The 22,199-nt window shown below is 42.1% G+C and overlaps 1 protein-coding gene across 4 annotated transcripts in view; it reads left to right on the forward strand.

Moving 5' to 3' along the window:
* Positions 1–2,767: 2,767 nt before the first annotated feature.
* The window catches only part of fgf13a (fibroblast growth factor 13a), an 83,337-nt gene continuing 63,905 nt past the window's right edge, over positions 2,768–22,199 (forward strand). The window contains exons 1-3 of one of the 4 annotated variants that reach the window (XM_068590685.1): positions 3,846–4,104; positions 4,268–4,372; positions 4,635–4,797. In XM_068590685.1, the coding sequence (XP_068446786.1) occupies positions 4,749–4,797 (49 nt within the window). In that variant the 5' untranslated portion in view covers positions 3,846–4,104; positions 4,268–4,372; positions 4,635–4,748. Of the gene's footprint in view, positions 2,839–3,845; positions 4,373–4,634; positions 4,798–22,199 lie in introns of those variants that run through there. The other 3 variants (XM_068590695.1, XM_068590677.1, XM_068590712.1) reach the window with 3 other exon arrangements.

A 22,199-nucleotide genomic window follows, 5' to 3' on the forward strand; every position in this document is an offset into this window, starting at 1 on the left:
ATTCTGTCATTCAATCTTTCTAACATTATTCCGTTCATTCTCTTTGCCAACAATACTACTTTGCCATGGCCATTGGAGAAATATGTTATCACATATCTAAGACAAGTAAGGGCTCGACTGACACCCCCCAGAGTAAAAATATCTAATCTGTTTGATTCACATAATGGAGGAAATCGGAGCGTCTGAAGTAAATTATTTAACTGAATGACATTGTGCTGCCCTGAGTGATTGTTAGTAATGTGACAAATAACCTGAGCTACAAAGTTCCTCCACCGGACAATCTACACTGACATGCTGCAGTATATCGTAGGCCTGTGCGGTAAGCACGGGTGAGCATTTGTGTTGTAATTAAGTTTTAGCAACGCTGAGAACAGTGTTTTTAGTTCCGAAGAAAAATCTGCCTCACAAGCATTACCAATCAAGAGGTTGTGCATGCATGAAGGGTATCACAGAGGACACGTTGACACGTAATTCAGCATAAATCTCCATGCTTCTAAAGGTTTATGCAAACAAGTAACATGAATACGCAACCAAGAGTAGGTGTCATACAAACATGTGTTACTGTGACATGCCTCTCATAAGAATGTATTAATACATGTTTCATAGGTTGAAGGTGCATTTTCTAGCAGAAATCCTGCAATCAGCAGACGGACAGAAGTGATTCAGGGGTTTTCTGTGTCATCGGTGGAGACAGCCTGTGATGTGACATCAGAGGTGACAGAGTGTGAGTCAGGGGTTTGTTTGTGCTGCGGGGCTTTGCTTTAAACAGGGAGGGGGTGAATGCAACACTGTGCTCCGCTGGAAAGGGCAAAGGGGGTCACGAGCCAGGGACAAAGTGGGAACACAAGCTACTGGCATGTCCACGCTCTCCAACCCTCTCTGTGTCTGCCTCATTCCCAACGTACGTGTACGTGCTGCTGAGCCAGAGCTCGACCTCATCCCAACCCTGATTCAGTGAGGAAAGAAGTCACCAGCACCTTCTGGAGCCTCATGAGGTGATTAGCCCTATGAGTCAGTGTCAGGCTCAATCCAAACACTTCACTACACGATTATCATGGCCAAACGCATTATTGCGACATCGATATAGAACATTTAAAAAAGAAGCTATAAGTCCAATGTACAAGTTTGTTTATTGTGTGTTGTCTCTTTGTTGTGTGAATTAATTACACTCACAGTACAAGTGGAGGGAGGAGAGAGAGTCTGGAACCATAGGCGACTGTGACTCAGTTGTAAGCAGCGTCCTTCAAGGATCGGTGGTTCGATCCCCGGCTCCACTCGTCCATGTCGATGTTTCCTTGGGAAAAACGCTTAACCCCAAATTGCTCCCGTAGCTGTGCCTACGGTGTATGAATGTATGAATGTTAGTTACTCCTGACTGGCAGTCGGCAGCTAAGCTCCTTCCATCCGGGTGTGAGTGTGAATGGGTGAATGATGAAAGTGTTAACTCTCCCAACACTGAGGTCATTTTCAGTTCATTTTCTCAAGTTTAAAATAATTTCTTAAATTCACCTTTTAAAACACTTTAAGTGGTCAGAAGTCAGAAGAAGGAAATGTGCCATACAAGTATACAGGTCTATAGGTGTACATAAGAGTGATGTAAGAGATGCTGGGTTATTCACAAAATATTATCATATATGTATTATTAACATTCATCAATATTTGCTTTCTTAAAATATCACGATTATTGTAAATACCGGTACATTATGAAACTATACTGTATGCTCGATAGTATGTCATGTAAATATCATTGTTTACCAATTTCAGCAGTAACTTTTGAATGAGAATGAAAATGTTCCTTGCTCATTTAATACATGTATAATAATAATGTTTAAGCACTATCATAAATAAGGACCATAAGTCGAGCACTATAAACAGTGGGCACTGACAGCAGATAGCTGAGCTTATTCTTGGGCATTAAATAATGATTTAATAACAATAAAGAGGGACATGGACAATGACTCAGCTGTCTCCATAGAGGGATTCAGGCAAAAACCAGAATAAGTACAAACTCTATAAAGTATAATTCAAGTCAAGGAGAAGAGGTGAATTACTCGTTTAGTTAGAAGATTGTCATCAGTTACAGGCTATATAAAGAAATAACGATACAATTCAATGTGCATAGTACAATATCATACATGTTGGGAACTTTGAATGGCTAATAACCCGTCTGTGTGTGCTTGAAGGTTTTTAATTTAAAATTAAGACTCAAATAGATCACTGTATGCATTCAGGGCACACTGCTTTCAGTATGACAGAAACAGTCCCAATGCAACAATTTAAAATCATGGCAAATACCTGAAGCCTGGTGTTAAATGAACGCACCTCCCACCAGGACAAACTCCTTGTATGCGAAAGCGTAGACGGTAATAAATGGTTCTGATTCTGAAAACCGCAATGATTTGATCGTTTAAGGCTGAACCACTGGTTGAAACAGGCCGCACAGGCCACAGACTGATCTCAGCAAGATTTCAGCCAGCGAAGAAAGTTTGGAAGGGCTCCTGTTCCCTCTAAAAATAGCATCTATATAGATCTTGTGACCCTCAACCTGCAGGTCTTTTTCCTCTGCTGCCACAGAGAGCGAACAGACTTGCAGGGTCATGAGATGTGACATAAAACCTGTAAAGATCTGACTGGGATTGGACCGGGACTTCTGATATAATACAATTCATAATTATAAATTTAATTGATATTATATTATTGAGCCTGGAAGTGCATTTGGAGGCTTGAAAAATATTTGTATTTTTGACTTTAAGCTGCTCTCTCAGCATTTGGACCTGAATAGTTTACCGTGAGTCCAAGTGAAGGATGCAGGTTAAGCTTTAATGCTTCATCTTAAAGGTAAGAACCACTTTGGTGTCAACTTGCTGAGCTTTTATAATTAGTTGTCTTTTTTTTCAAAATGTTTCTTTGCTTGTAAGTACAGTTCCAATAAAAAAACACGACACTATTATTTAGCAGTTATCACAAAACATGAGCAAATAAATCCCAAACTTTTTGCAGGGCAAGAAACCACAAGAGGGAAATTAAGAAAATGTGATTTTTGTAAATTGGGTCAACCAACCATATAAAAAGGGAATTCATGACGAACATGATATACCTAATTGTTGGAGGATCTGATGTGCTGCCTCTTAAAGTTATGGATTACTTACTCCTGACATTATTCTTAGCAAAAGGAAAACAATGATGGGTGAACCCACATGTCATGCTTTTCTTCATTGGGCTTGAACGGGTGCCAACATTTTTTAAATAAGCACAAGTCCATTCTTCTGTGCTGTGGTCTCATCATACAGCTTGATTTACTTTGAAAACAAGCTAATTATGTAATTGTCATATCATGTTTTCTAACTGATTGAACAGTTTTTTAGAGACAAAGGGCTCAATATCATCTTTATAATATAAATATTGTGAAGGTGGACATTAAAGTCTTAAACTTCCAGCACCTTGAAGTGAACAGTTCCACCCAAACTGAACCAATGTGTCATTTTCACGACATTGTGTATCTTTATAGCTGCAGTGATTTAAAGTTATCTCTTGTTTTACATACCACTGATGTATACACTACCTTAAAAACGTATACAACACATGGTTTTCACAGGCAGGCCCTGTGAAGATTACAGAACATTTAAAGGATATTTTATTTTTCTAATACCAAACCACAAAAGGAATTAAGCCTCAGTTAGTTCTCTGTACTTTTTAACCTCCATCGAGCGGTTTGACGCAACTGGCATTTCATAAGTGACAGAAGAGCCCCTCAGACCATACGAGAGGACGCTGTGTGAATGAGATGATGACGTATTGCTCTGATTGAGCGCAACAGCAAGATGGTGTGCACCATGCAGCCCAACCTCCTGCTTTAATTCCTCTGCGCATCCACAACACAGCTCGCGCACACGAGCGGGACTCGTTTTCATCTCAGCGGCGCAACTGAAGTCAAAGAAGCAAATGTCCACGGTGTGAATTGGCGCTGTGACGGCGGGAGCGCGCTCTCACGTTGGGTATCCTGTTGATTCTGCCTTCCGAGCGTTTGGAGGAGCACAGCTCATCAGTAGGAAGAGCCTCAGACAAGAAAACCTGGTCGCTCAAGCTGACACATCTCCTCCCGAGGTTTGCTTTCACGCCGGACGGCTCAGTTTTGACCTCTATTTTTTTTTTAATTCTTCTTTCTTTCTCTTCAACGTTGATTGGAGACCTCTGGAAAAAAAGAAAAGAAAAAACAAACAACCTGCGCCTCATTTCTCGGCTTTTGTGCTCTTCTCCTTTGTCACAGTACACTAGGTCGTGATTTTTTGTATGCAACATAATTGGATTCGTGGTGGGAGCATTTCCTTTCATCAATGTGCATTGATGTAGCAGAAAACGTGGAGGAGATAAGGTAGGTTAAAGACACCACGGGGAGGCTCGTGTGTAGAGATGCACACAGTCAGCAGGCTGCTCTTTGTGTTTATTGAAACCATCTGGGCTCTTCTGTCGTGCCACAGTGTTTAGAGATCAGCAATAGTTGGACGTTAACCCTGATATCCAATTCTCCAACAGCACCTTTCTCCTCTTGTGGACCCCACGGTCCATTGTCTCGGTGTAAACGCTGTTGTTGTGTCATGAAGGGAACATTTCTGATGATGTTTCTCTCCTCGCAGAACCCTTATCTCAGCACCTGGAACCCGTGGTGAGGATTTCATTGAGGACAGTCGGCAATTACAAGGATTTCGATTCTTGTCTAAATCGGGAATTACACATCCAAACTGGGATCTATGAGCGGAAAAGTGGCGAAGCCTAAAGAAGACAAGGATGCTTCCAAGGGTAAGAGGCGAGCCCCCGCGCACAGCCAGCTCTGCCCCTAAATCACAGGTTTTAACGCGCCCGTGCACTCATTCATCCCGTACACGGCGCTCAAAGCCCCCTTTGCAATAGCAGCCGCTGGATGGTGAGCCATTTTTTTTTTCCAGCACGGTGCATGTCCAAGCAGTCGCTGCCACAGGCCTGCGCGCTGCACGACGTGTTGGTTTGAGATCACATGCTTCACTTGCATTGACTTGGTGATCGACAGAGACAATTAGGCAACGCGAAGCCCCAGTAGCTCGCAGACCAGTGGGCTCCATGGTGTCACACGGGGTGGAGAGTGAGAATGATGTCATGCGGCATCAAATGTAAACATTAGGCTGTAACGCTGACACTATGACAGACTATCCCATTGTGTCTCTGGCACCCTGTGGAAACGTCCCTTTGTGTTTCTCGCTCGTTTCATCTGCATACTGATGCGCACGTTATCGTCACAACTGCACAATTTCGGAGCGCGGAGCCTTTTCGGTCTCGCAGCCCGAGGTAATGACCGACTGCGTGAGAAAAATCGGAAGCTCCTTCACCTCTCAGTCAATAAAGAGGTAAACTGCCTCGCCATTGCCATGGACACGGGCAGAGACAGGGTTGCCAGAGAAACCTGGCGGCGGGATTAACCCGCTCCATCTGCACCGGGGACGTGCACGGCACTTTACGCACCGGCACACACATGAGAGCACCATTATCCTGGGGCTACACTTTCTAAATTACTAAAACTAAGAACAATCAATTAAGTAATCACATGGTGGTTAACAATGACGTTTTATTGTGTCAACACATGTATTTCCAGGTCAGACTGTAGTCCTTTGTCTTTTTATAATTTCTTGGAACCAGCCTTTATGACTTCCTAACCTAAATATATATCTATGGTCTATGAATAAACCAGAGTGTAATATAATAACAACCTGCACTACACTTTGGCAGCTTGCCCGTGAAACACTTCCTGTTTATTAACAATTAAATTCGATCCCCTTGTTGTCAGGTTGCTGCTCTGTTTAAGGTGCTCACAACAAATCAATACCTCTAATTGACTTATTTTGGCAGCACCTCTTGAAGTGATGACGTGGCAGGTTATGTTACTATACAAACATATAGTCATGGTGGCACTGAAGTAACCCAATAAACATAGCATGCACACTTCCCTTTAGTTGCTCTTGTCATCACAGTTATTATCCTCCAGAGTTATAGCAGCTCACAAGCCAATTATTATTAGTTAATGAACTATTGGGATCATAATATTTATACCACGAGCGGCTACTGAAGAGACTGCTAAAAAACACTGAACACCTGAACAAAACATGTTTTCAGCTATCATCCATTACATAATGATCTTCTTTTTCATGTTAATGATGATAAGAAAAAAAAAAACCTCCATCAAACTTCACAATTTTAGAGATGACAACAATTATTTTATCTCTTCTACCCTGATCATTTTGAAAATCATTTATCTGCTTTCTTTGTATGTGATTCATGCTTTTTGAGTGCGGTGGCCGGTAAACGCAGGTAACAAAACTAACTTATAAAGACACAATTAAAACAAACCGAACACCAGATATAGCCTGGCATGAGCTGACAATACAGTGGGCAAAATATGCTCAAAATAATTGATTGCAAGATTAACCTCCACGGCACCTTTTGCTCTCGTCTCAATGTGTGAATTGCTGACTCACTTAAGCCCGAGGACAGCTCCAACTCAAAACTCTCAGACGAGATCAAAAAAAAAGAAGAAAAAACATCCTTCACCTCAAACAAGAAGGCTCAACAAAGTGTGCTCTAGTTGTATTTTTACACAGCAGAAAGCCAAAGCTGCTGTCCAAAAAACAAAAAACTGCAGTTCATTATCTGCATCACAGAGAGGGTCACTTTGTGCCAGCTGTCCACCATCAGAGCCTTGCATGGCACAAGAGCAGGGAATTGCATGGGTGGAGGGGGTGGGGGTGGGAGGTGTGGGGGGGATCAGTATCGACCCTGCCAACGTTGGCAACCACCTGCCCCACAAATTATTTTAGGGAAACAGTCCATAAAAGCCGGAACCACCTGCCATCTCCACAGCCTTTTTTTTCTGCAAGCTGTTAGCGGGAGCTTCCGACTGCCCTCCGTATTCAGAACTAAAGCGAAACCCTGATTTTGTCTCATTAACTGCAGAGTATCTCTGCTAATTTTGACCAGACTGCTAAAATGACATATGAATGTAATCATTATTATATGGGCTTTGTGTCTACTATGACACAAAGCTTAGTTTCAGTTTCAGTTCAAGCTTATTACTGATTCAACATAATCCATATAGCAGATCGAGGAAATTGAGTGATGATTTAGAAACCCCCAAAGGTCATTTGACTCAATATTGTGTTGATAAAAGTTGATTGGGACAAGCTGAATAGAAATTGAATTGATGAAACCAAGAAAAAAGAGTTACTTCTACCCAAATAACATGATATATTCATTTAATATATTTTCTTTGGTGGTCCCAGTTGTAGTCATGTGAAAAAAAAATCCTTTTCCATTATTAACTATTTATTTTTGTAACACTAATGTGCTCTTCTTACCTCTGCGGTTCAGTCAGAAAGGTCAAAGTTCATGCTGTAGCGTGTGAGAACATATATGCAGAGACATGGTGGGGTGTGTCGTGCAGCTCCAATAGCAACACCAGTCAATCATGCTGTGTTCGTTGCCCCCTGTCCTTGTGAAGCTAAGCTGTGCAGACAAAGTGATGTGTCAAAGTGTGACGTACAAACTCTCAGCTGTACAATTTCTACTGCCTGAAAACTCAGCGAGACACACTCTTGTTTAACCACAGCGCTGCACTGATGCACTGTGCATTTATTATGCAGACATTCCCCCTCTACTTTCCCTCACGCCGTTAATATAATCTCATCCTACACCATCGCTTCTTGCATGCTTAGTTGAGGCGAGACAACACATGTAGTTTTATGATCACTTCTCCTGTTTCCATTTCTTGCAGATAGTTCATAAATATCACATGCGTGCGAGCAAAGAACTTTGACTGCACTTCTGTCCCTCTCCTCCACTTCATCACGGTGCCGTGCATCCATAGACTCCACTCTTGGGCGCGCGTGTCGACCAGTGGATTCATGACCGCCTCAAACTGCAGGTCCGAGCCGAGCGGAAGGCATAAGTCTTGCATATTTGCAGGAAGATTAATTCAGCGCGAGGCCAGCCACAGAACTGAATCAATAGATGCCCAGAGAGGAGTTCAGAGCTGCTTCATTAATCACAACGCAGGCAGCTCAATCCTCCACAACACTGACACCTGCTCTAATCTTATCGGCAAAACCACGCGCCGTCTATAGCGTCGTTAAAGTCTTTCGATCTGGTGGCTGGATCTCAGAGAAGCCTCTTTGAATAAGCGTGCGGTGTCAATGGTGAATTTGCTTTGTTATTATTATGACATCATTTCATATGTTGTCAATATCGTCACCGTCCACTTAAGTTGTAATCTCACTGTGAATGTTTGAACGATATCTGCAGTGGCAGAAAGAGCGCACGCACAAGTGATGTGCTAGAATTTTAGTTAAGCAGTGAAGTTACTGGTGAGAAATGTCTTTCTATACATGTGTTTTGAAGTGTAAGTATGCATACACAGCATACCTTGACAGGTTACATCAGTCAAATTGGTGTGTGTGTGTGAGCTCAACTACTAATGTGGGGGGTCCTCAAATTCTAATCCCAGGATTTGGAAAATAGTCCCAAATAAATATTGAACCCAGTAAGCTCATGGGATTTTCAGCTATTTGTCAGGGTCAGCTTAAAATAATGTTTTTTTTTTCTCTCTAAGATACTATTAAAAAATTCAGTTCAGGATTTTTTCATTTATATCCTTCTTAGTGAGTGTAAAATCTAAACAGTGAGCTTTTTGGACAACCTCTTGCATCAAAGACGTGCATGCCTTGACACATATCATGATTTCACCGATGCAAAATCTATGGGAGCACAACCAAAACAATTGTTCTCTTCCTCTTTAGCTGTAGACTCGACTCAGTACCAAGCTTAAAATAGGAAAACAAATCTGAAAAAAAAACCACTTCAAAAAGTTCCAATGAATAAAAAAGTTAAAGGACTTATATAAGTCATTTGAATTTGTGAGGACATGTTCTTCTAGAAGTATTTGTGGTCTCAGGGTGGTGGAGTTGTTAGACGTCAGATGCTTCCCTGATACTGACGCTGATCCGGCAACATTGCCCAGAGGAAACGGGTTCGCCTCGCGTCAGAGATCTGCCACTCTACATCGCTGACTTGGACGCTGATCGCTGTTTGGGAATGAGAGCTTCTCCCTTCAATTCCTCACGTCAGTTTAGGTTTCTGGCTGTGACTGGTGCATCGCTTTCTCGATCTGTTGTGTTGTCTGGGATTTTGTACAATTTGTTTCTTTGAAAAGAAAGTTCTCCTCAGTATGTCGGCCACATCATTGGAGTTGGTTACGTCAAAGTTTGAGGTCAGTTACTGTTCCGTTAGCGCTGGGATACGTCTGCTAAAATGTCCACGCAAAACACAATTTTCATCCTATTCAATTCGCTTGACTTTGAAATAGAATCACGCTCTGTCTTATGTCATCACTGCCAGAAGTGTTCTACCCTTAAAATGTCTAAATACCTGACTGTTCTGCTGCATTAGTCAGCGTGCTGCTTGTAAGCCACAGAGCTGCATGTCTGCTGAGGTGAATGGCTCTGTGAGCCGTCCTCTCAGGGCCGACTGGGACATGCCAGCCTCTGGTTTTAATTTGGCAGGCCACAGAACCAGTGAAAACATGTCACTGCTTATCTGCTTTTTCTCTTTCTGAGTCATTGTTGTTCTGTCTCATCTTTTTCTTATTCTTGTCATTTCATTGATGTGGTAATACTCCTCTTGATAGACATTAAGTTGCTCATGTCATCTGGCTTCCTCTCTAAACATTGCCACTCAGAGGGACTGAAGGGTTTTAATCCTTGTTCACAAAATGGCCATGAATGTTAAAACTTCTGGCTCTTCGCTGAATCTCACTGCTCTTTTGCAAACACAGAAAGAAAGGCATGTGTGAGTGTAATCTCACCTCCAAAAATCTATTTTCAAGTGTGTTTTAGTGACACGGTAGCTGTGAGGGACATTATTGCAGTGCCAACATTCCTAAAATGAAAAACTGATGCATAAAACTTGCGCATAAAAAAAAGTCAATTCGAAGTTTTCAGCATTAAAGTAGATTTTATTGCAGCTAAATACGGACATGACACTAAGAAAATAATTGTCTTTCTCTCGGCTTCAGATTTTTCTCTTGCCCGCTGTTGTTAAACATTGATGATCATTTTTACACTTGCATTCTTTTATCTAAATAATGGTGCACTTTGCACTCTGAGGTGTGGTATTAACCTGTGGATTTTGGATTACTGCAATTTTACTTTCAGAAATGCACTCCATGCTACAGAAATTAATCCCATCTAAAGATAATCCTCCATAATTGTGGTTATGTGTGCCAAACTGCCCTGCAATCGCTAAATGATGTCTCTCCACAGGGCCAGAACACTGACATATTTAGGAGCGGTATCACTGTTTTTCATTGCATATTCAAAACCGTGTCACAAAAGACTACGTGGGACTGACTTAACACTTTCCTAAATTTGCAAATTCCTAAAAGCCATGTTGAGGTTAGCAGTCTTCATCTGGTGCAGAGGGAAAAGCAGAGACATGGCAGTTTTTTCAAAGGATTATCTGCCAAATTGGACAAAGATGACATCAGCAGAACATTGTCTTTAAGTGTATTGTTAGCTGGTCTAGTTTCCACTGCTGCTCTAAATGAGAGCACACTTTAGTGTCATTGTCTAGTTTCCTTTCTTACACTCATCGTATTAAAGGAGATGACAAAACAGCAACAGAATCAATTCCTCCACATATACTAAAACCTTTGCCGGGCGTGTGACAATCCAACTCTGAGTGCTAATGGGCTCACCACAGATCAAATGCTTTCAGCTCATCTGAGATGAAGGAAAGGTTTCATCTGTTCAACTGAGCATGTGGCAGCACTGACTCATCTGTCTGTAAGCCTTCACACCACCCTGAGCTCACTTTCTGATTGTGTACAGTAGCAGCCCCGTGCGTTACACCGAAGCTGAATATAAACAAATGTCTTCACCTCCAAACTGGATGAGGCATTACTGAAAGTGCTGATGCCAGTCCTTCAAGAACATTTGATAATGTTCTCTTATTACAATGAAAATGTTTTGCTTAACGCATTTCAAAAACATAGAAAAGCAACCCAAACTTATAGTCTAAGTTTTCCCTGGACAATGAATATGATTACAACAGACAGCCATTGGAGTTTTTGAGGACACAAAGAGGTCAAAGAAGCATTTACACTATTACAAGGTCACTGCATCGACCGCGACATCAACCAAAACAATGCGAGAAGGGCCTGGTGGGGCTGAAGCCCCATATGATGTAACAGTGTCGACTTAAAGACTGAAGAGAGGGGCACGTCCTGGTCATAGTGTCACTGGTGAAGCCAGGGTCACAAAATCAGTCTCTTAACTTTTGAGCAAGGCGGGAGTCTCTGTAGCGATGATTCACCAGGAAGACACCAGAAAAAGCAAACCACCATCTCCTCTGCACACATGCAGAGAATAGTTAATAGGATTACCCGCGTCTTGCTCTTCCCCAATCCTGCAGCTCATTTCACAAGCAGGTTGGAAACAGGGCCTCACATCAGCTTGCATCAGCGTTCCACCTCAGCAGGTCTCACTGCCTATGAGCGTGGAACGCAAGGAGGAAGTCCTGAGCTGACCTGATGCAGGTATTTTTTTAAGATGCTGGTGGTGGCTTTATGAACTCTGATCTGATGGCACTCACGGTATGCCAAGTTTAAAAAGATTCACAACGTTGCTTCTTAAAAAACCCCGGAAACTGTTCTTTAACGCACAGACGTGTGTGTGAGCGAGGTGTGAGGCAGAAGGAACAAAATAGCAGCCAGCAGTTTCAGCTCATGATATCCATGCTGACAGTGAGGAGAGCGCAGAGCTGGATGGGGTTTAAAGATGTAATCGTTTTGCGTTTATCTTAACAACATTGTGTACTGTGTCTCTAAATTGCTGGTGTGGGCTGAAAACTGGATTTGAATTTTGGTATTTTGTTGAGGTAGAAGATATTTGTCATAGAAACTGTTCAAGGAAAGCTTTGGTGCAGCTATTTAGTTGTTGATACTGTATATTCTCCATTAACTGGAATGGCTATAGACTCAATATCAGCACTTCTGGACACATGCATTTTGGCAAATGTAGACTGCAGTTGTATAATTGCAGACCCACCTGTAAATTATATTCATAACTATTCTGTATTATGAATCAGGTTTTATGATGAGCGACATAGCAATGAGAGGGAAGTGATGTTTCAATATTTTATTTGTTCGACAAGTGGTTTTAGTTGCCGAAATCAACTTTACCAGCATGCAAACAATGCAGAAATATCCAACAAAAAACCCTTACAGTGAACTCTGTGTTGTTTGAAGCAACATCAAGTTTTCCTCAAAATGTTGTTGCTAATGTGAAATAGTTACATGAAAGTAATCTGTAGAGGAAATAGATATTGTGTTGTTGACTTGGGTGGATGAGATGATGTAGTAAGAAGCAATTTGAGCTGTTGCTCATTAATAAAGGTCTTGACTGACCCCCTCTTATCTCCACCGAGCTGCACTTGGAGGTTAATACAATTGACCATATTGATCTGGAGGTCACTCACTCAAAATAGCTCTTTCATTAGAATGAAGGCATGGACACAGTCTCTGGAGGGAAGGCCGAGCGGACAGGAAATAAGAGCGTGTTTGTTCAAACCAGGTGTCTTCACTCACGGTAGAGGGGGCCGCACACACTGAACATAGGTGTGGATGACATCTCCAATGACGATACACATAAGACAGCTGATAGACTAATATGAATATTACATAGATGTTGAGAAGGGGACAAAATAAACTGCTGTGTGCTTAGTGCATAGATGCACATCTCTGAGCCATGTTTAATGTCTGGAATGAGCGAGGCACTTAGCGTTGGCTTCTCTTGAGCTGGAGCTTGAAAGATGATATATAGCAGAAAGCCATTAGTACCAATCCTCAGAGAAAGCTCATTCATTCAGCATTGGGGAGGACAGAAGAAGGAAGGTTAATACATTCGGAGAAAAATATTCAACAGGGACAAGAGGATAAAAGAAATTCAGATAAAAATGGCGGTTGGCAAAAATCACAGGGTATGACGTAGTTAATGGCAACCTCTCAAATGAAATGTGGTCGTGTGCCTTTATATGTGTTTGATGTTCATTTCAGTAATATTTCAATACTCAGTGAGTGCTAATGTTGACGCAAGTGTTAACAGTGAGGAGCCTTCTGTTTCGAGGATGTGAGAAAGAATAGGGAATAAAGACATTGTTGAGACAACTGCTAATTATAGTAACGATCCTTCACTGGTCCCTGAAGCCAGTTTTAACAGTCTGGAGCGGGGAGCATCACGGCTGCGCCTGCCTCCTCCTCATCAGGGAGATATCATTTGCATAATGAGACGCTGCCACGGCAACAAAGCCCCAATAAGCACAGGAGTCGTCAGTCATGGGGGCTGGATACCAAGGTGCCTTCCTAACATGCGCACTTGATGCACTGGAGGCTTTGAACGCCGTCGCACGTGCGCACACACACACACACACACACACACACACAGACACACACACACACACACACTCGAACATAAGCTCTGAGCCTGAGAGAGAGAGTCTGTGTGAAGAGACACACCTGATCAAACACATACAGGGTGGGAAGGCACCTTAAATGGGTCGTCCGCAGGGTGCTGTCTGGAGGGAGGTTGGTGTTGTGAACATGTGATTTAGTGTCTTGACACCTGATGTATGAGGACAGCACACGGTCACCAGTTGTTTTCTGTCATTTTACTCTCCTACTGTATTTTGTGGACACCTTTATTAACAGTTTCCATGATGTTTGTGTGGAGAAACTACGAGCAATGGTAGCAGTGGCAATGTACGGGAAATCAAAGGTTTATTCAAAATGAGAAAATAAATGTAAAAATAATTTGAAAAGGGCTAAATGTCCAAAACAAAAAGAAACTTTTATGTGATTAAATCACCAGCAGAACAGAAAGTGGACCCAATGACAAACGATAAATGACAAACAGTTTATCTCCCAAATAATGTAGACAACGGGGGATCAATAGAACACCAACTGTTCTATTGATCCCCTCAGGAGACGGAGACGTTCAGCACCTCCACTGCTGTAGTTCCTCAACAACCTCGCCAGCAGACTTTCGGCTCGACTGCGGTGAGATTTCAGTCTCCCACCTGACAAACTTCTTTTTGTTTTGTCAGATGTCATCAGAGATTCTCTGTGGTGAATGATCACATCACTGTCAAAGTAATTAGAGGAGACAAGTCTCTGCCTACACTGCAGTACAGAGAGAGAGAAAGAGAGAGAGAGAGAGAGAGAGAGAGAGAGAGAGAGAGAGAGAGAGAGAGAGAGAGAGAGAGAGAGAGAGAGAGAGAGAGAGGGAGGCAAAGGGACAAAGAGAGGCAGTGAGGGAGAGATGGCAGTCAGTGATCTAACAGTAATCCATAACAGCAGAGCTGGCTACCATGAAGAAGACGAACAGTGCTGTAGGCGAGATGAAAAGGTTACACGCAATAATGACAAAACGCCTCAGCTTTGCTTAAAGGTTACAGTGGAACATTTAAACAGGGACCATGTTAAATCGTCTGATTTATGGTTATTTCTTGACAAAAACCCGTGTACAGTAACCGTTGTAGTTATTTGATCTTTAGCAAGTCGTTTTAGTCATTTGCAATGAGCAGATGCTGCTTTGTTAGACCGATCCTTGGATTTCTCTCGGCCTCACACAACAACACAACACTTTTAAATTCTTCTTTCTTTATTGTACTATTCATAGCACAGATATCTTTTTGTCACAGCAACCTTCAGTACATGTGTGACAGTGAAGGAAATAGACGGCAACACCCAACCAGCAGAGTCTGATATGGCTCTTGTTTTCACATGATGTCATGTGTATAAATGTGTGTGTGCGTGTGTGTGTGTGTGTGTGTGTGTGTGTGTGTGTGTGTGTGTGTGTGTGTGTGTGTGTGTGGCGTGTGAATGTGTTTTCTCTGTGGCCTGCCAGTGCGTTCTCAGGATTCTGCATTGCTGTCTTCATATTTGGCTGTACTCTGTCGATCTGAATGGAAGGCATCTGGTGTTTGTTTATAGCCCAGACTTCTTTCTGTGTGCTGTGCTGCATGTGCGGCTCTTCATACAGCCGCTGTGTCTCATCCTGACTGTGTGTGTGTGTGGTACAAAACGAACAATCAGTCCAGTGATCAATTAGTCGACTGACAAAAAGAAAATGGCACCAAAAAATAATATGGTGCAATCTTACCAGCACTTAAATCATAACAGTGACATTCACACTGCAGAATGAATAATTTATTAAATATGAACTGTACACACTTACATGCACTCACACATTTCCACAAGATTACATGCTCTTATCACCAGTGAAAGCACATCCACAGAAAAAGATAGATATTTGATATTTCACTCTGACTATAGGCAACACGCGTTGAGATGATTAGCCTTCTAAAAATATCAACCCAGCGAACATCATTACTTCTGCATATCCATGCTGCTCCAACAGTTTTATGGAATGATTTTTACGTATTGTGTGAACTGTGTCTCCACAAAAGCTTTATTTGGACACTGTGGGCACTTTTGGTGGGATGAACAGAATGTGTTGTTAACACTGTGTGGAGGCAGTCCTCACACTTGCTCTCAAAATCAGTCACCAAACCTGTTAAAAAAAATACTTGCATGTCTCCTTCGGGCAAAAATAGATATTTAAAAAGAAAAAGAATAAAAGTACTATTTTTGTTTGACCGGTCATTGAACTTTATTTGTTATTATTTTGTGTATTTTCTTTTAACCACTGAGGTTTTAAGGGGGTTTCCATAAGAAACTCCATCCTCTGCTCAGCCCCTGACAATCATGTTTCTGGTGCAGATGAATACGGCTGTAGTGCATCAATAAAGCAGAGGCTGTAATTTAGTAGTAAGGCCAAAAATTCTCATTAAAAAAACAATATGATGATATAATATACTAATAATAATTCACACATTCATCCCTTCTGGACATTCAGTAAGTGTTAAAGTCTGATGCTGAAAACATGCTACTCTACAAGTGCACAGGCTCCATCAGCTAGATATGTTTCACACACACACACACACACACACACACACACACACACACACACACACACACACACACACACACACACACACACACACACACAGACGCACGCTTGTATATGTGTGTATGTTTTGTGTGGGTGGGTGCACAGCACTCAACGCTGTAAAGCTCTGAGGGGACAGATGGCTGCTCAGTCTCACTGCGAGTTGCTCCACCAACTCTTGTCTTTGGCTCTGGGTCCCTATCCTGTCTTGGCCGTAGCAGCACAGTACACACCCGCTTATGCAGCATGGACACACTCGCACACACACACACACACACACACACACACACACACACACACACACACACACACACACACACACACACAGGCTCTGTTTCTCTCGTCCTCTCACGTACACTTGCTCACATTTCAAAGACGCCGGAGTTCTAGACACGCACACATCTTATATGCTACATACATACACACATCATATTGTCCTGAGAGCTGGCTCTATATCTGAGTTGCCTCTACCTAGCAGGCTAACCAAGCTGCCTACTCTGCAATAACCGCTAACCTTACTGTGAGCTGACCCGTGTTGGAATCTAAAGAAACGAGCTGATCTATGCGACAAGCTACAGCAGGTTGTGTCATTAAACTTAAAGACACCACGTTACTCTACATGTAAGCCTATTAAACTTACCTTAAGATAAATGTTACTGAAAAGCGTCCACATTATGAGTTGAGTGATGTTATTTTATGAATTTACCTGACTGTTGTAGCTTTTAATATTCTCTTACCACGATATTTATTGTATCCACGTTACTGATAGTTATTTATCAAAAATCTGATTTTGTAAATACCATGTGAACCACCAATTGTCAACCCTACAACATCTTTGCAGTATCAATATTGAGGTATTTGGTCAAAAACATGTGGATTTTTGATACTCTCCATATCGCCAGCCCTCCGCAGATTAGCTTGTTCCTTTTTTGCAATGTACCCATCTATTCAGACAACCGTCATTGGATTACTTAGATGCACAAGAAAACTTTTAAATGTGATGATTCTCAGGCAAGTTCTGCAGTTATTAGGAGCCATCTTTTTTTTCCTATGATTTCTAAGCGGATTTATGAATCCTGTGTCTGCAATGAACTTCAGAGACGAGTGGAGCAGACGCTTAGGGTTTTAAAGTGCCTTAATTGCCTCCACGAGCTGTGTGTCAAAGCCACTACAGTCTATAACTGCTGACTGTATTGATGCACGGCCAAAGCCAGCGGGATAAACTATAACTTCCTGTTGTTTTTAGGACACCGTGCACCTGTTCCTTTCACCTCAGGCACCATTTTCCCCCCATGTCTCCTTAGTGTTCCCCTTCAACTTTTGAAAGCCTCCGTCTTATAAATATCTTGCTCTTATTCATTTCACTAAAAGTGGAAGACTAATAAATGCCCAAATATTTGTTTCTCAAATGCAGCTGAACTGTGTGCTTAAATGTGTTGGAGTCTAGATGTGTATCATTACGAAGCATCGCGATACTTTCTAACTTCTGAGTTTGCGCTTTCTCAGATAAAGTCGCCCAAGTGAGGTTGGGCATTAGAAGGAAGTCCCAGTCCCTGATTGCATAATTAGCCACAACCTTTTTAGACTCTAATTACGAGCAGATTGTGTGTGCAAATTGAATAAATGATGCATTATGAATTTACTCTGCATAAATCTGGCCCTATAGTTATCTAAAAGTCAGAGACAGTAGAGTGATAAGACACGGTTAATATATCCACAGCTCATGGTTATATACTGTATATTTGTATGCAGGTGTGTAAGGGTGCAAGTGTTTTTCTTCAATCATCTCAGTGTTTGTTCTCTTTTGTAGCAGATTTTGAGACAGATAAAAATCTGCGATTGTACAGAAAGCACTGTTTTTTTCCGTCTCAGCATGAACGCACCCACCAAACTACACAGACACACCAAAACTCAGCAAAAGATACGGGTTGTCATTGCAGGTGCATACATCTTCTTAGTCATTTACAACGTAAAGGAAAACTCGTGGATGTGACTTCCTCATTTGTCTGTGAACATCCCGTTGTTACAATATAAACAGTTGCATCATTCGGGGCTTGTTGACATCACATCCAGGAGAAAAACAGCAAACAGTCAACGCTTCAGTAAGCATCCAGCACAATAATTGAGCCCTACCCTTTGAATGTGAAATCCTAATCATGCCCAGACATAATTATAGTGCCGGTGATGTTATGCTTCTCACTTGCTATTCAAAACTATTTTCAGCTGGACTTATTAAAGTCTTGCCGCCACCAATTAAGTTGTTTGTCTTTGCAAAGCGTTCTCGGCTTGCCCACTGCTGCTTACTAATGAGCAGTTGTGTCACGGCACCCTGCCTGCTGACTGAAGAGGTGATGAAAGCGGAAAAATGAAAGAAAAATGACTCGATGGTGGCAGATTTCTTTTAATCTCCAGGGCTGCGACTGCCATTCACGTCACTGAGTCGTGCCAGTTTGGGCTTTTTAACAGGCATTTTTGAGGATGTTTTGAAGGTGCCTTTGGAAGTTATAGACAACGCAGACATCAAAGTTTAAGGAGAAATGAAGTTCTGCTTTTACATATTGTAGTCTTATTCATTGGAATTATACAATTAAGATGTAAAATGCTGATTCTCAGTTTGTAAAGCCTTTAAAAAGTTGACATCTATAAGAACAGCAACTGTGGGTTGCTTGAATTAAATGTTAAATTGCATTCCCATGGTAGACAGTTTTTGCAAAACTTGCTGCCTGTTTATAAAACCTCTCATTACTCTCATGCAGTATGCTCTACTTCACTGTCCATCTGTATCTCAGTATGCTACAAAACTCATAACTTTGCTAAAATATGGCAAAATACTTACAGGCTTGAAGAGGCCAATAAATTGACACTAAAGCAGTGTATTTACTCATATTTTGGCAAAACAATCGCTGGAACGTACTGAACACACAGATGGAAAATAGACGAGTGGATTGTGGCACTATGGTGGTTTGAGAAGAAATCTTTCTATTTCTAAATCTAATACAGATGATTATAGCTGCAGTTCCTTGTGATGAGCCAAACTCTATGAAGCCATATTTAATGGTTTTACTGTTTCACAGCTATTATGAAGTCAACAAGGAGTCAGAGTTTTATACTGAAAACTATCAAGGCTTTGAAGAACAAGTCTCACACATATGAACCATATTCTAAGTGGTTTGACTTGCCAGAAACAGTCATGAAAATGTGCTTGGGGTATTTTTGCAGAATCTCAGCTCGTTACCTTCCATCTTAATATGTTTTTACATATAACTTGATAATTAAGTGTTAGTTGTTTCCCGTAGATTGGGAAGCTAAAAATGAAAGGAGTGAAAGGGTGAGTGGAAAGAAGTAAGTGATAGTCAGCCCGTAGCTCATCCCTGCTGACCAGAGCTGCTATTACAGCAGTGGAAAGTGAAGGTTTGAAGGATCCGTGTTTAAAGCCTTACCCCAGTCTCTATGAACGCACAAGTCCTCAGCGGCTGGGGTTACATGCGCTGGGATACAGCTAATGGCCTTCCCATCGGCTGTGTCTGGGTAGTGTGAGCTAGTTTGAGGGGCCCTGTGCACCTTTGTGTCATCTAAAACACAAAATGCCAGTCAGCTCATCCAGAACAACACAGTGTAAGTGTGTGTATCTCTGATTGAATCCACGGTCATGGAATTTAAAGACATTGCGTGCATATAAATGGGCATTTGCATGTAGATGCATTCATATGTTATAGCCTGAATATTCTAGTGCGAATGAGGTCGCAGCGTGTGGTAACACGCAGAATAATCTACACACGCTCATTCTTATTCAAGGCACAGCATCATCGCCTTTCAGATGACTACAAATGAATAGCAACTTCCGTCAAAACGGGACAACGATATTTAAAATATTCATCACACCAGTGATTTCTGAGATTCAATATCCAAACATTTTGTCAATGCAAAAGATATTTCACACTTGAATGTTACAGAGGAGGTTTCCTGGACACTCACAGTGTCTTGTTATTTGAAGGCAGTAAACTGTGCCTAAATGGATAAAGCTAAAGCCAGGTAGGGTTTTTTTCCTACAAAATGAAATGCAGAAATGGTCACGTGTGACTATCTCTCATTCATTGGACACAGCTGTCGGATTATCTTCATTTGTGAGCATTGCGACAGCTAATGGGTGTATGCACTGTGCAGGGTTTGCAGAGGCCGCTGCATGAGGCCTTGCAAGGTTACTTCATGTGACTCCTCTGGCTGCAGGGTCTCTCTCAGCCTCTCTCGCTCTCCTCCCGCTTCTCTCTGTCGCTCCCACTTTCAAGCGCGAGTGCTGTAAGATGCTGTCTGAGCCAGCAGCAGTCTGAATGCTGATGACTGTCTGCACAGATAACCTGCGACTGATCTCACTGTCTGACCCTCCTCAAATGTAACCCTGGTGTCGCCAGACAATTAAAAAAAAAGGAGGAGGAGAGCATTTTTATTTAACCGGCTGCCTTATTCAAATGTGTTCCAGTGATAGTTGACAGAGAAATAATCATCACTTATGTTACCCCGTCCAAAGATTATTCTGTAAGTGCTCCAGTAGCAATCTCACGTCTCTATTGTCAACCTTTTGTCATAAGCTCTCCTTTTCTTCTCACACCTTTAACTTATTTTTCACCAATCCAAACTACTTCTAGCAACACAGTACTACTTCCTTTTTAAGAAAAGGATTCAATCTTTCTTCATGTCTAATTCACTTCCTCTCTTTACATTTGACTGAGAAAAACACGCTGCTCGACTTGTTCTCTTCCTTCCTCGGCAACATTTGGATTTGATGTGTAAAAATTGATGTCGCTCTGCTGGCCAACGAGCTTGTAACTTCCTGGGAAAGACGTCGTGCTGTTCGTATCTGGGGCTGGTTGCATGAGAGCAGAGTGAGCGGTAATAAACTGCAGAGGACTGAAGTAAAATTCAAGTGAAGTAAAATTTTATCATGAGAAACACAGAAAGCCATTTGATCAGATAGTCTAATAGAGCCTCTATTTATTAGAGACTTGTGTCTATTACGTGTAACCACACACACACACACACACACACACACACATACCCCACACTTTGTTTTACCCCCGTCTCACACCTCTCTGTTGCCTTTTAGGATTCTCTCATCTTCAAGCTTCATTGACTTCCTCATGTTTTCCACTTTACTTGATCCGCACACATTCCTCAGGTATAGCTTCCTGCTTCCTTGAGACAAACCTCCCCCATTACTGTTGCCCAAACAGGAAGCGGTTAAATCATGGGTCTGCCTGTGTTGATTTGAATACTTTGCGTGTAAACATGGCAATCAGTGCATGGTGGAGCAGCAGTGGCCGAATGGCAACACACGGGTGTCCATCTCAGGGTGCAAAGGGAGTGCTTGAGGAAATGTAAGCAGCTTAAGCAGTCTATGATGTTGTCATCGCTTCTCAGCTGAGCTCCCAAAATAACAGGCCCTCTGGGTACAGACTGGCAACGCTGAGCAGGGGACAGTCAACAAACAGACCCAGAACAACCCGGCCCAGATTAGACCAGATCAGCCCGGTACCTCAGTCCACTTATGCTCAAACTGATCAATTCAGCCTTGCAAAGTTGTTCCAGCGGACTGTGCTTTTACATAACAAGACAATTTCCAACCTATCGACCCAGAAACCTACACCGGTCGGCCCATTTTATAACGGCCTGAATGTAGCAGGCGATTTACCATGAAGCCTTGCTTTTTGTAGGCTCATGTGTGCAATTTACTTTAAAGAGCATGCTCTGCTTGCTCCGTGTTGCTGGTGAGGTGGTCGCAGTGCTGGTGGCAAGGGAGGTAGGATTAACGTGTGAGAAGTAAAGTGTGTCGGAGAAGGAGGGCCTTACACTTCCACTGAGACAGCAGACAGAGAAAAGTGTTTAAGTCTCTTCGCTGCCCCCCTTTCTCTCATATAGGTCATAATATCGGCTATAGGCTAGCTAGCCCATGTATATAAGTATGCTAACACACATCATGTATGTCTAAAAGTGGGGGCTCGGCATATGTGTAACCGACATATGTGATAAAACACATGCAGGAGAACGAGTGCTTGTGTTTGATGTTGTGTACGGTAGTGGACGTACATGACTATATATGGTGTGTTATTTTCAAGCGTTAGT

The sequence above is a fragment of the Clinocottus analis genome, unplaced genomic scaffold (assembly GCF_023055335.1).
Source record: "Clinocottus analis isolate CAN_PGR_092001 unplaced genomic scaffold, fCliAna1.0.p SCAF_10, whole genome shotgun sequence".
Classification (NCBI taxonomy): Eukaryota; Metazoa; Chordata; class Actinopteri; order Perciformes; family Cottidae; genus Clinocottus; species Clinocottus analis.